The sequence below is a fragment of the Pochonia chlamydosporia genome, chromosome 2, assembly GCF_001653235.2.
Source record: "Pochonia chlamydosporia 170 chromosome 2, whole genome shotgun sequence".
Classification (NCBI taxonomy): domain Eukaryota; kingdom Fungi; phylum Ascomycota; class Sordariomycetes; order Hypocreales; family Clavicipitaceae; genus Pochonia; species Pochonia chlamydosporia.
In genome coordinates, this window is record NC_035791.1 from 3,926,285 (window position 1) to 3,939,674 (window position 13,390).

Below are 13,390 nucleotides of genomic sequence, written 5' to 3' on the forward strand. Positions count from 1 at the left end.
ACCTCACAAGCCAAAACTCCTCATTTCTATCCGTCTCTCATTATGATGCATTTGCTCATGCTCGCACGCGAGCTGATGATCGTGTAACCCTGTTGGGTTTTGCTGGTGTTCCATTTTGGGACATTCCCATCGTTGCTGCGACCTTTGCGGTGCGCTGCTGTTTCTGTGTGGCGGCGGTGGTGTTTCGAGTAGGCTTTGCGATGCCACTGCTCTTCACCTTCCCAGCCGTCTTGGGTTTGATGGTGGCGATGCGTGACTTTTTGGCATCCTCACCTTGGTGTGCCTCCAGAGGAGTCTTCCAGCCAACAGACTTGCGGCCAATGGTCACCTTGGCTGGTGCCTCGGAGCTGCTGCTGCTGCTGCTCTCGCTGGAGTTCTCGCGAAGTCGCTCTTCCTGGTGTCTAGCCAAGACCTGGGCAGGATACTCTGCATTGCCCCTATTCTTGAGAGTGTTCCTGCGGGTCTTGTTGGACAAGTCTTTTTCTTCGTTGCGAGTGGCGGAGGTGAGGGCACTGCGGCCACCATTGGTGCGACCTCCGAGCTTGATGGAGGTTGGAATGGAGGACTTGGCAGTTGATCCGGGCATCTGGCTTCGCAATCTAGTAGATCTGCGAGAACCGGTAGCAGATGCTGCCTTTTCGTCATCGGTAGTTGTAGTCGACTCGGCTTTCGTAGCTGCACTGCTGACTTTGGTTCGGTCGACAGGCGCTTTGCCTTTGAGGGCGGCAGACGATGTCTTCCCCGGGCTAGGTACCTCAGCCCGGCGCGCTTTCTTAAGCTGAGGGCCAGCAGATGTCTTGAGCGGAGATTCGCTGTCATGCTCCTCGTTTTCGGCCTTGCGTTTGCCTTTCTGAGGGCTTTCGACATTGGGACTCTTGATCCCAAGTGGTGCTCTCTTCGCAGGTGGTGCAATGGGAGAGCCGGTTTCTGTGGCAGAGAGGCGTTTTCGATGAGTTCGTTTGATAAAGTCCCTCATGTAGTCGCGTCCCGGGCTGTCTTCGTAGTGTTTGGAGTGAACCGACTGCTTGTCTTGCTGAGTTGGGCGTCCATTTTCGTTGGAATTTTCTTCATCCGAAGATGAGGAAGATGAAGAGCCATTCACAGGAGTGAAAGATGTGTTGAGCTTCGCTGCAGGAGTCGGAGTCAATGCAGGTACCTGTGGAGAAGCATCGAAGCCTGATGCGATCGATGTGTTGTCGCTGTTGCTCTTCAGGGACGGCAATTCGGGCTCTTCAGGCGCTGGCGAGTTGTCAACCTTGGTCAAGGTAAGCTCGTGGCCCTTGAAGGTGATTCGTGGCGACGAAGAGACAGCCGAAGGTGAAGTGGTGAAATGAGATTCATCCAAGCCCTGGGTGTCAGGGAACAAGTATGCGAACTCGGTTGGCAACTTAAACCGAACGATGAGTCTGCCGTTTTCTTCGGTGACCTGGACCTTAGCCTGGCCATCGCAACGTTCCACAGCCATGTCGGCGAGGCGATTGATGGCATTGGGGCTTGGCACAGCAGACATGGCAGGAGCGCCGAAAATATCAGGATTCTGGCGCATGTCGATGTTGTGCACGCCATTCATGTGTATGTCGCGAGTGAGAGCTAGCGTGCTGAGAGCTCCGTCACTGGAAACGCGACCGGTCATTCTACCCCAGCAGATAGCAGGTGTGGCCATGCTCGAGGTAGGGTCTGAGAAAGCCCGCTGTTCGGGGGTGCCATTCATGTCGACATCAGCAGCAGCTTGATGTTTCTGTGCATGAGTGGATGTGTGAGAGGTGGCTGCATTGCAGGCTTCATCGCTTTGGAACACGACCTTGCGTGGCGAAAAGGTCTTCCGACGTGCAACCTGGTTTCTAATGCAGTTGCGCATCAGAGGCTCACTGTTGCGGCGACTGGTCTTCTTCACAGTCTGCTTGGCTCTGCTGGTAATGGTGCTGCTGAGCCAGCTAGGAGCTTTGAAAGAAGGAGAGACTGGCCCAAAGTTGAGCTGAGGATCAACAGCAAGACTTGGCTGAAGAGGAGAAGCCTCCATCTTGGGCGTCGACGCGGGCATGGCTGACACGAGGCCAAGATCCGAAGTGCGATGCTGCTGGTCGAGAGGAGCATGATGAGGAGTTGCAGGTTCTGTCTCGACCAAGGTGGTCTCTGCGGCAGGGCGGACGGCCTTGGTAGGCGAAATGTGTTCGGGAGGCGTCTGTTCGCAGGTCTCGTCAAGGCTCGTGGAGGTAGAAGAGTCGTACGACGGTGCAGTGAAGTGCTTGGTCGGACCAGGAGCGAGCGATGGGATATCGACGAGTGGCGAAGACGGCACAGCCCGAGCGGTAGCAGCAGCCATTGGTGAAGGGCTTTGAGTAGCCTTGACCGAAGAAGGTGAATCGACAAACGGTGTAGAAGGAGTACCGAAAGACTTGACAGGAGAAGACTCAGCCTGAGGGCTGGATCCGGGCAGCAGTTTGACGACTGTGTCGCTCAATCGACGAGGTGTATCCTTCAAGGATAGAACAGAGTGAGGTGATTTCTTGGTAGGCGATTTGCCTGACTCCTCCTCAAACTTGGCAAGGTCGAGAGCGCTGAGATAGGCGGTCTTATCGGCGATATCCTCAAGCTCGGTCATGCCAGCGAGTGCAAGTGGAATGCGAGGACTAGGTTTCATGCCCTTGAAGATTTGAGCGAGGTCAGCAATGGCTGCAGTCTGCAAAGAGATTTCCGAGTCACCCATTTTCGAAGCCTTGCGGCAGAGGTGGTTGAGGTCAATGTAGCTGAGAAGCTTGAATCCGCCCCATTTTCCATGAGTGTCGATGCAATCTTTCTTATCGATCCATCGTTTTGCAGGAACGGAATATCTTTTCTTGTTTTCCTTTGATTCGAGGAACTTGTAATCAGCCCGGAATTGGCTTCTGGGAATGCTCAAAAGTCCATTGACAATGTCAACTAAAGGTCGAGTTAGCCCAGAATGTCATTTCATAAGAATTGAGATATACTTACCTTTTGCGACCATGAACATATGAGTCATCTCAGCAATTGAGAGAGGTTCGCCACAAAATCCAGGGTGATTCTGATTGGACTTGGCAAATCGGATTCTTCGGCGGTGCTTCTTTGGAGGCATCAACATTGTAGTTGGTTCAGTCCAGCTCTCGATACGCTTGGCAGCAGCAGTTTCCGCGTGTGAAGACAAGTAGAAGACAAATTCGTTGCGACGTTTTTCAGGGTGGCCAATTCGAGTCATGATAGTACGAGTAGTATTGTTCTTGGAGACGAAATATTCAGTCGGGACGCGGTGCCATGCTGGTTCACGATGAACATGAACAGGAGCTCTCAAGAGGCCAACCCAAGATCTGTACAGCAACCAATATCAGCAATTTTCGTTCCCGAATTATAACATCGATAAGAGATTTCGAGGGCACAAACAGATTTGTGTAGCGAGAACCGGTATTGTTCTTTCCATGAGAAGAAGCTCCGTTGTCGCGTGCCGGGAAGAAGACGATGAAGGAAGGAGGCAGGTTTGAGCTGGAGCGCGATGTCAGTTTTCGTTCCAAATTCCCAGAAGTCGATTCATCTCGAGGATATACTTACCTTAACTTGGGCTTGAGCCCAAGTCCCCAAGGTTGGGGAGTAGGCGCGTCCATGAGGTCGGCCTACCAGATGATGATCTGGTTCGAACGCGGTTGCAGTGCTTGAACAGGTCCTGTCTGGACAGGGCAGGCGCGTTGCGAACGGTTGAACTTGTTTTGTAAAGAGCTTTGAAGTAGCAGTAGTACAGAATTTGAGCCGGGGGCATCAAAAGCTGTCAAAGAGCAGTTGAATGTTTGAAATTGCTTTGAAAGTGCTTTGAATTGCTTGTAGCGCGAGAATGTTTGAAGATGGGTACTTCCCAGATCTCGCGACTGAGAGACAGAAACATTGTTTACCTGGGCTCAGCATCGATGAGCTCTGAACGCGCTAGTCCTGAACAGGGTTAGTGGGACCGGTGCTGTGCACGATGAAATACAGGTGGGTTGGTCCCTGTGGCTCAAGAACGTCCCCCTGTGCACTGTTGTAGAAAGGCTCCAGTTGTCATCTCGGCGCATTCTCATTGGCCGACAACAGACGAAAGCTTAATTGTGTAAATGGCAGTTTTAGGCGAGCTGCGAGGCTGGGAAATCGAATCGTCACGTCGTATGACGCATGTTATCAATAATACCAGATTTAGAGTTTGTCTGTGCGTATTGATCTCCATTAAAAATATTATTGACAGCGCTCAGAAAATGGGAGATTTGCTGATGGAGAGCAAGTTGGATGTGTTGGTGTCTCCCATTGAACCCAGCTTGTCATTTGATATGCTGACTCATCCAACAACGTCAAGACAAGGTTGTGTGGGGTTCAGTTGGCTTGCCCCTCCAAAGAAAGGCACATGCACTCTGTCTCTCCACAGCCTCGTCACCAGGAACGTCATCCCTTGGACATCCCACCAGGCTGCCACTGCATTTTGTAGCAACCCAAAGCCGTCTAGAGCCTCCAAAAGAGTCAAATACCACAGCATCGCAGCTCCTCTAAGCTCTTCACTCCGCAAAACCCACATCGAGCCACTGCCTCTCCCGCCACCATGAACCGCCTCTTCGGTTCCAAAACCACCGGGCCAAAGCCCACCCTCTCGGGCGCCATTACCAACATCGACACCCGCATTGCCTCCATCGACACGAAACTAAAAGCCCTCAATGGCGAACTATCCGCCTACCAAGAAAAAATGTCCAAGATGCGCGAAGGGCCCGGCAAACAAGCCATCAAGCAAAAGGCCCTCAAGGTTCTCCAGCGCCGGAAAGCGTACGAGGCGGAAAAGGAAAAACTAGAGGGTCAAGTGTGGAACATGGAGCAAGCATCCAGCATGCAGGATAATTTGAAGAATGTCATGACGCAGGTCGATGCGATGAAGACGACTAAGAAAGAGCTGCAGAAGCAATATGGCAAGATTGACATTGATAAGATTGAGCAGTTGCAGGATGAGATGGCCGATTTGATGGATGTGGGTAATGAGATTCAGGATAGTCTGGCAAGGAGCTACGATATCCCAGATGAAGTGGATGAGGCGGAGCTGGATGCTGAGTTGGAGGCGCTGGGGATGGAACAGGAGCTGGAGATGGAGATGGGAGGAGCGGTGCCAGGGTTCTTGCAGGACGAGGTGGTGCCCGAGTTTGTGGATGAGCCTCCCCAGACGGAAGATAAAGTGAAGGAAGCTGCTGGTTAGATATATGAATGATACACTGAGGACCTAGATATCTTGTGGAGACTTTGGAGTTTGGAGAAGGGTCAGGAGTTTCATGATGTTGATCAAAAGTAGCATACTTAGCAAGTTATTCTGTTAGTTACTTCGCTCCGTGTAGCTGGAGCGTCGTTCTCCAAATATTTGGCATTTCGGCCCATCAAGCCAAATCGGCTATGAAGCGCAGATTCTTTTCCAGTATTCAATGCTTATTTCATAATTCTACATTTGCCTGTGCAAGATAGCACTTGATCTTTCCTTGGCTGACCATGATATCAACGTCAACACCACATGGAATGCCCTTGCGCAACCCACCAACCAACACCAATGACCCATATTGAACCATAGGTCGCCGCCAATGCGCCATCCAGATACACCGATTGCCTTCCCGAAAAAACGGACTGTAGCTCAACAGTCCCTACTACCTAGGTACCTAGAGCAAAACAAAGCAAAATAAAAACCTTCGATTGTGTCCCTTATCTCATATCTCGTCATAAGTTGAGCACTATGTGCCTCTGTTGTGCCATTTGGCATCAAAATAAAGCGTCTAATCTACAGTAGCGAAGTATCGAGCAGTCTCCTCAAGCTCAGGGTCTCCGTTGCAAAAGTCCCAGCCCACAATAACTGGCGCTTGACTACAGCACACGATCTTGCGAGCATCAAACTGAAGCTTGAAAACGCGGGCAGGTGCATTCTCTGCCGCGGCGATGTGAGGGTGGTGATGTGCTGGTGGCGGAGCGGTATGTGGTGTCGGCACTTGGGCTGGTTGCGCTGGCGCTGGCGTAGGAGTCGGTAGAGGAACCGGTAGGGGTGTTGCAGCAGTCGTCATGTTCACATCCGGTGCTATATAGATTGCAGATGCTGCTGATGGCCCAGGAACAGCTTGAGTCGCTCTGGGAGTGGACATGCTTGCGGGTTGAGACATGCCTGGTGTCGCAGGAGCGTTGCTCGGGCCAGCCACAGAGAAGCCGCCATCTGGCGCCTCTACCTGGCCAGTAGCGTTGTTCAACGCACTCACCGGTCGCTGTCTCGCGGGTTGTTGTCCCGTTTGGAAGGAGACCAACGCCGCTGTGATCGCCTGTCGAAGCTGCGTGCGGATCAACGGCGACGGCTCACGTTCAATGACGGACTGCAGGTAGTTGTGATGACTCAATACGGCTGGGTAGTTGGCTATTGCCTGCTCCAATGCTCGTGCACCCAGAGGCACGACCTGGTCAATCAAATTCATGTAGAGCCCGGAGGTTCCTTGACCGGTGCCACTGCCACTGCCACTGGATTCTCCATCCACCGGACCCATCTCGCCAGGAGGCTGAGGTCTGTTGCGAGAGCCAGATGCATGAAGGATCGTCGGGCGAACAGAGGGGTGCATTGGGAGGCTGCCCTGAGGGTGAGCACCCAACCCCGGTTGCTGGGTAGATTGCGGTGGTGCTGCCATCGCCATATGTTGCTGTGCGGCCGCTGCTGCCTCCTCCTGACGAAGATGATGTGCTGGTTTCCAGACACCTTCTTTGTCTCGTCTCCATATAATAATGCTCTGGTCGTAGGACCCAGAAACAATTCGCCCATACTTTCGACCGCCTCCTCCTCCAGGTGGCACCTTGGCTCCAAATGCCTGTACATCAGTTGGCCTAGAGCTTCCGGCATTCACTCTCCTCGTCCTTCGGTTCCGCCTTTCACCTTCGCGAGCAACCTCACCAGCTTCGACAGCCTTGAAGTACTCGGCATCGACATTCTTGGCTTCTAACTCGTCTTCGATCTTGCTGTAGGGCAGGTCGCCAAACCCGGCTTGTACAGTTCTCACAAGGTGTGCGTGGCCACGCAGTTGTGCAACCTTGAGACCCGTCGGGGCATCAAAAATACACACTTCATAATCGCTGCTGCCGCTCACAATTCGTCGTCCATCAAACTCGACACACGCAATGCCCTTATCGTGAGCGGGGATAGTTTGGGTACACACTTGATCTGGCCAATCCCAAACCTTGATATGCCTGTCTCCAGAGACGGAAACAATGGTACGATCTCTGACTTGGATGGCATTCACGGCGGCGCCGTGGCCCTCTAAGCGCCCAATCATGGTATACGGCTCCTTAAGAGGAAGTTCCTGTGCTAGATCTGGTTCATATCCGTAGCGTTTGACAGTCTTGCCTGCCGCACTGAAGGCTGCATCGGCCGAGCCATATCCCAGCTCTCCAAAGCGAAGAGGTCTTCTATTAAAAATTTTAATAGTTTTGTCTTTTGAAGACGTGACAAGAATCCGCTTATCAAAGCGAACATTAAGAACTGACTCGCGATGCGCCTTAGTAATTTTTTGAATCAGCTCGCCAGTCGAAAACTTCCAGATGAAGACATTGGAGTCACTGCTCCCGGAAACAATAATGTCCTCGGAGGGGTCGGCGTCAAACTGAAGACACAAGACTGAGCCAGCATGTCCAATCAGAGGTGGCCGAACCAAGCGACGGGTTCGAATATTCCATATGCGCATGGTTTGGTCCCTGCTACCGCTGACCAAATAATCGGCATCAAATTGTAATGTGTAGACACATTCCTGATGTCCTTCTTCGGGAAATTGTGGGTGCGGCAACTGAAATGTCGTGTATTTGCCAAGTTCCCAATTGGACTCGAGCCTTCGTCGCATGTTGTAGAGATACTTCCAGTTGATGCGATACCTCGAGCTGTTGACGTCCCAAGACCACAAAGTTGATCGCATCGAAGCACTCGGATGATCTGCTGGAAGAATCGGAGGCAAAGACGGCTCTGGTGTTCCCCCTGGTTCTTTCCGCTTAACACGAACGACATCTGACGAGGAGCTAAAACTTCTGTCAACGCTTTTGCCCTTGCACGTTGATGAATTTGAGGCATAGCTCGCATCCATGTCAACATCACCGCTCACAGGTGACATGACTGGCCGATGAGACGAGAATGATGAGCCGGGTGTCCCGAAAATGCTACCACCAATGCCTATGTTATCCGATCCGCTGTGTCGCCGATCGGTCCCGGTCATTTCCAAGTCTCCATCGTCATTTAGGATAGCTCGAATCTTGTTGGTTTGACCATCAGCATTTTGGATCCGATGCAAATGGCCGATGGAGCTGGTTAAGCCAGAGTTGATTTTGTTCTCTGCGGCTGCAATATCACTCGTAACAGCTTTCCATCCTTCAAGATAGTATAGTCTCTCCCAGAGTTTTCTATCCAGAGCCAACTCGTACCACGCTCGACATGTTTGGGCGACGCCAACTAATGATATAGGGTCAAGATAGCCCAGTACTTTGAGACAGATTTCGGCCGGAAGATATTGGACAAAATCGATGTATAATCGAGGGTTTAGACGCTGGACGATTTCAGCAATGGCGGAGGTAGGAAGATCATCGAGGAGTGCGAGTGTCAATTCTGTTTGTGACCTTGGTTAGCCATAGCATCCAGTTGATGGGTTACAAAGAGTAGAGTGCATTCTGAAACTCGGTAGGTTTCTGCAAATACCTTTCTTCACAGAGACAGGCAAGGTCGAGGCATTGCTTGCCAGCCATGATGGCAGCTCAGCTGGCGATCGCAGAGTGGCCAAGCTCGCAGGTAGGCTCTGATGAACAGTGGGATTCAAAGGATCCTCGGAGTAGCCCTCATCGGGTTGATGCGCTGGCGAGAAGGGGTCCATCGTTGGTAGAGGGCCTCGTTTCGCCATTGGGCTGGAAAGCCAGTGTGACGACGTCTAACAACGAACCCAGAAAACGGCCAAGCAAGGAAGCTAGTCGATGCGTATGGATTTTGTCGAAGCCACGCTTGATTCAGAAGATGATATATTATATTAGTTCGTTAGGAATTTGTTGGACAGGCAAGAGGTTGACGTAGTAGGTGATGGATCAAGGTCGGCGATTTGTTTGGAAATGGCCAGACGAGTAACCTTGTCACGGAGCACGCGCAGACACGATGCACACGATGAATGCAATGACGGAGCACAAGAGAAATGTCTAATGACTGTCATCTGTGGGCAATCAGCGCATGCACATGGCCGTGCTCTACGGCGAGATGAGGCCGTTTCGTGGAACGAGGTCAGCCAAGATGGCTTGGTGGTGTTTTGTTGTCAGAATGCCCAAGAGGACTGACCAGCTGGACTGGAGAGAACATGGGGCAAATCAAGGTATCAATGGCTGTCCCAGGATCATTGGCTGGTGGGATCTGGTGTGTCGGACAAGACATGACAACCCAGACATTGAACCCAGACGGCAGGCGAGACTTGACTGGGCCAAGGCGGGTTGCGTTGTGCTGGTTGGATAAAATTGATTGAGGGGACATGGGGCGCGGGTGGCGCTGGACTGGAGCGAATATTAGCGTCTGCTCGACGATGTGGTGGCAAGCATTAGGCCTAGAGCTGCCTGGAACTTGGAATGGGCCAGTGACTTGACTCTGCCGTGGCAAATGGCAACAGACAGACCAGACCAGACTTGCCCATGAGTTCTCCAACAATGCATATTGGATTAAATTGACAATTCATTCTCGTCAATGCTGCTGCCAGACCTTCTCACGATTGGAATGGCCAACCAGCAATACGGCCCAGCCCGTTGGCTTATACGTAGGTCTGGCCGTCTGCGCTAGGATATGCCAGACACTGACATGGAGAAGAGAGACCAGGGCAACATTCATTAACTGAGTGTTACACCCGATACTCTTGGTTTGGCAACAGCTCATCGATCGTTTCGGTTGGTACCTGAGTATTGGATCCAATCCACCCAGCAGGACCTGCATGCGTGTCGTAACCGGTCAACATGGAGCATCGCTTGGACTCTACATCAAGCGTTCACCGACCTTGGCCAACTACCCAAGTAGGTATTAAGGAGACAGCATATGCGGCAACGCGTGCTTCTTCGCCTTCTCAAACACCTTGGGACATATCATGATCCTTGGTACTCTGCTTTCGTCCGTGAGATGATACATCTTTCCACGTCCATCCCCCTCGGGTATACGTGCGTCAGGTGAGGCATTCGTTGCCCGATAGACAGTGCATTCACAATTTCCAAATACGAGGACCGTATTGTACAATAGTAGTTCCCTCGTCCTACCTGATTAATCTCTGGCTATTTCATCGTCAGACGGGTACTGTGCTGCAAGATTCCGTCTCCAACCTGAGGCCAGGTCGCATAGGTGCATGCTAGCGAGCGGATTCCCACTGCAGACTTTATCAAACCAACTCTTCGTCTAGTTGCGGGAGATTCCGAGTCGGCCACGCAGGTTACATTATGCAAGATTTGCCAAGTGTGACATGCTGGCTCGATCAATGTCCCCATCTGTACTCCGTACTGGGTAAACTCATCATCGTTTCCGCTGCCTCATGCGTCGTTTCACCAAAACAAATGGTGGCGGAAACAAACCGGCAACATCTCCTCCCGAGAAGCAAAGAAGTAAGATCGCAACCGCAAACAAACTCTGGGTAAGAAAATCCTGGGCTGTCAAGTTTGATCTTGATAGTGTTGGCCAATAGGAACGTCGCCTTTTTGTCCTGAAGCCGCCACAACATGTGTGCTTGGCAGGTTTGCAACCTTGTCAGTTTGTATGGAATTTATGGAGTAAGTGATGGCAGAAGCCGTGTCCGTTTCACCTGCCGCGGGGTGTTGTCATTGGCTATCTACTAGTTACCTACTTGAATCCTTTTCTATACACGACACTATTCAAAATTCTCAGGCAAATTATTGCGTGAATGATGTATTATCGTCAGGAGACACTGTGTGCAAAGCAGGATCAAGTTTCAGGGTGTTCCCATCTACGCTGTAGGGTAGATGTGTTTAGTTGGGGTTGCAGAGGGGCAAATGCATTGTTTGATATCAACACCAGTGCGCAGTACGGAGTGCGACGTATGGATTTCGAAATGGCTAATTTATCCTAGCTCTTCTTGACTCCCGGTGCATCATGCAGTTGCCGGACACCCTTGGGGTAAAGCATGTAAAGGAAATCATAAATGGTGGTTGCCTTGCATTGCACAGTTGCTTAGGATGTTACATATTGATCATTGTTGACCTGTAGCCTGCGCCAACACACCATGTACCAATATTGAATGAAATGCATCATGTTTCTGCATAGACGACGAGCACCGGTGCAATAAGTCTGCCTGCATTGACATTTCCCCGTCATAATGAATTGATGTAACTACCTAGGCAGCTAGTATTATATTAACGTTCATTGTTCATTTCGGTTTGGGGATGAAAGAAGGTGGCTGAAATTTGGGGATCAGGGATCAATGATTGAATCAAGGTTTCCGGCCGAGCAAACAGTGGACAGTGAACTGCACTTGCCTGTCTGGTGGAGCCCCGCCCGTTGTTGACCACTGGAAGGACATTGGAAGGAGCCATGGATCAAAGGCCAGGGCTTCCAGACCAAACCAGCCAATCTTCTATCATTCACTTCTTTGGCTTGGCGCTGTTTTGCGCTCGCAAGGTTGCTGATGCCATCTTCCCCTCTTTCATGCCTCAAAATGAGTGGTATCGAGCACACAACGCTGTGGGTTTGGACAGGTCAGGCGCCTTGATTCTTCAATACCCCTTTATCATATCTCCAATCATGATAGATAATCCCACAAAAATGCATCATGTCAAACGCTTCTTTCTTGCCAGAGTCAGCTGACAGTCATACAATGCGCAATTCCATTTGGCTGGTAACCACCCTGATCGAACCTTGCAAATAAATGTTGTACAGTACCAGACTCTTATTGCTGTAAAGCACCCACCAGTTCAGAGACACTGTGGAAAAAGAAAAGTTCTGGCCGAAAGAATGAAAGAAAGCCGAGCAAGCGTCCCGCACCGGATATCAAAACGGCGTGGTGTCATTCTGTGTCACTTTCAAGCATAGGATGGATAGGATTGGAATAGGTGACAGAAATATCAGGGCGTCTTGAAACAAAACCATCTCTGCCGATGAGAGCATCCAGCGGCATACATCCTCCACCACCATCCGTTTCTTTTTCTTGGTCAACGACCGTATGGTCACCAGGGAGGGAGGGACACACCATGACTGAGTGATGTTTGAGAAGTGATTTGATGGCTTGTGGTTGACTCGATGTTTGAACAACCCGCCGGCCAGCCCACCCACTCAGATGGAATTTGGCTGTGGGCGCTAGATTCGGCGCAAAGCGATCAAATGTGCTGCGACCACAACCTGGGCTAGTTTCAGAGCCACCCTGACAACTTTGGAGAAGTGAGGGGCATCTGTGGCATCTGCGGCATCAATCTGTGGAAGATACTAGGAGCAGGCTCCGTTTCTGAGGGGCAGATTGAGCGATCCGCGACCTTCTGCGACGGGAGCTTAGTGTTGTCTGCGGCAGACTATCCGTCTCTGGCTAGGTTGAAACGGGGATTTCGTCCATTCATCGACGAGCCATGTCCAGTTGGCTTGAAAGGGGACATGGAGGAGTGGCCGTTAAGCGTTGGGGTGATGTGATGTCTGGTGTTTCCATTGCCGCGATGTGGGAGTGGCCTGCTTGGACTTGGGCCATTCTTCTCCTGCTCAAGTGGGCAGCCAAGGCTAGAGGCCGCGCAGAAGATACTCCAGTCGGTACTTGACAGCATTTTCAGACTGGATGGCATCAACTCAACTCACTCCATCACTTGCCTCAGCCACTCAGGCAACAAGACCCCCGGCGCTTTGGGTTGTAAATCTGAGCACGAGACAAAAAAGAGTGTCTGCAAGATCAAACGAATGGAGTGTGTTTCCTTTTGATATTTCAAAAGGGTCTGGTGTGGGTGCATCGCTGCATCTTAGCGCAGCCCAACTCTCTTCGAACCCAACTTCGAACCAAAGGCTTCAACCTTCCCTTCCATTCATTGATTGTTGGCATTGACCCGAGAGCAGGTGCAGAACTCAGGGCAAGCGGACCAGACCTGACCAGACCAGACGCTTTCAGCCCTGGTGGCGAGCGGCAGTGAATCGGTTTTGCATTTGCATTGGAGACAGATGGTGGATGGTGGTTCGAAGAGCCGATGATGGCCTTCTCCTTTTTGCCTGCAGCACAACACGCAGGCCGGACTGTTTCTGGTTACGATGGCGATACATGACATCTCGACTGCCGGGCAAGTGATTAAACACAAATTCGCAGCCCAACTGTTTTTACCCGGCCAGACAGAATCTTGGCCTCCATCCAACCCATTCTAAGGTCAATTCTCTCCACCTGGTCTGGGAAGTTACAGA

At 51.3% G+C, this 13,390-nt stretch overlaps 5 protein-coding genes across 5 annotated transcripts; 2 read left to right on the forward strand and 3 right to left on the reverse strand.

Moving 5' to 3' along the window:
- Positions 1–55: 55 nt before the first annotated feature.
- Positions 56–3,614, reverse strand: VFPPC_13435 (hypothetical protein; the record flags this gene model as incomplete). The annotated part of the gene is made up of 4 exons (XM_018291212.1): positions 56–2,919; positions 2,974–3,323; positions 3,397–3,495; positions 3,562–3,614. 4 exons carry the CDS (start codon positions 3,612–3,614, stop codon positions 56–58), a joined length of 3,366 nt encoding a protein of 1,121 aa, XP_018147403.1.
- A 956-nt stretch (positions 3,615–4,570) lies between these two features.
- On the forward strand, positions 4,571–5,209 carry VFPPC_13436 (Snf7 protein; the record flags this gene model as incomplete). The annotated part of the gene is made up of 1 exon (XM_018291213.1): positions 4,571–5,209. The coding sequence occupies one exon, from the start codon at positions 4,571–4,573 to the stop codon at positions 5,207–5,209; it is 639 nt and encodes a 212-aa protein (XP_018147404.1).
- A 562-nt stretch (positions 5,210–5,771) lies between these two features.
- Positions 5,772–8,873, reverse strand: VFPPC_03262 (F-box and WD domain-containing protein; the record flags this gene model as incomplete). Its single annotated transcript, XM_018282783.1, has 2 exons — positions 5,772–8,611; positions 8,702–8,873. The coding sequence occupies 2 exons, from the start codon at positions 8,871–8,873 to the stop codon at positions 5,772–5,774; spliced, it is 3,012 nt and encodes a 1,003-aa protein (XP_018147405.1).
- A 2,506-nt stretch (positions 8,874–11,379) lies between these two features.
- Positions 11,380–11,559, reverse strand: VFPPC_15628 (hypothetical protein; the record flags this gene model as incomplete). The annotated part of the gene is made up of 1 exon (XM_018293381.1): positions 11,380–11,559. The coding sequence occupies one exon, from the start codon at positions 11,557–11,559 to the stop codon at positions 11,380–11,382; it is 180 nt and encodes a 59-aa protein (XP_018147406.1).
- A 1,023-nt stretch (positions 11,560–12,582) lies between these two features.
- Positions 12,583–12,765, forward strand: VFPPC_03263 (hypothetical protein; the record flags this gene model as incomplete). Its single annotated transcript, XM_022428317.1, has 1 exon — positions 12,583–12,765. The coding sequence occupies one exon, from the start codon at positions 12,583–12,585 to the stop codon at positions 12,763–12,765; it is 183 nt and encodes a 60-aa protein (XP_022284602.1).
- Between the last annotated feature and the right edge of the window lie 625 nt (positions 12,766–13,390).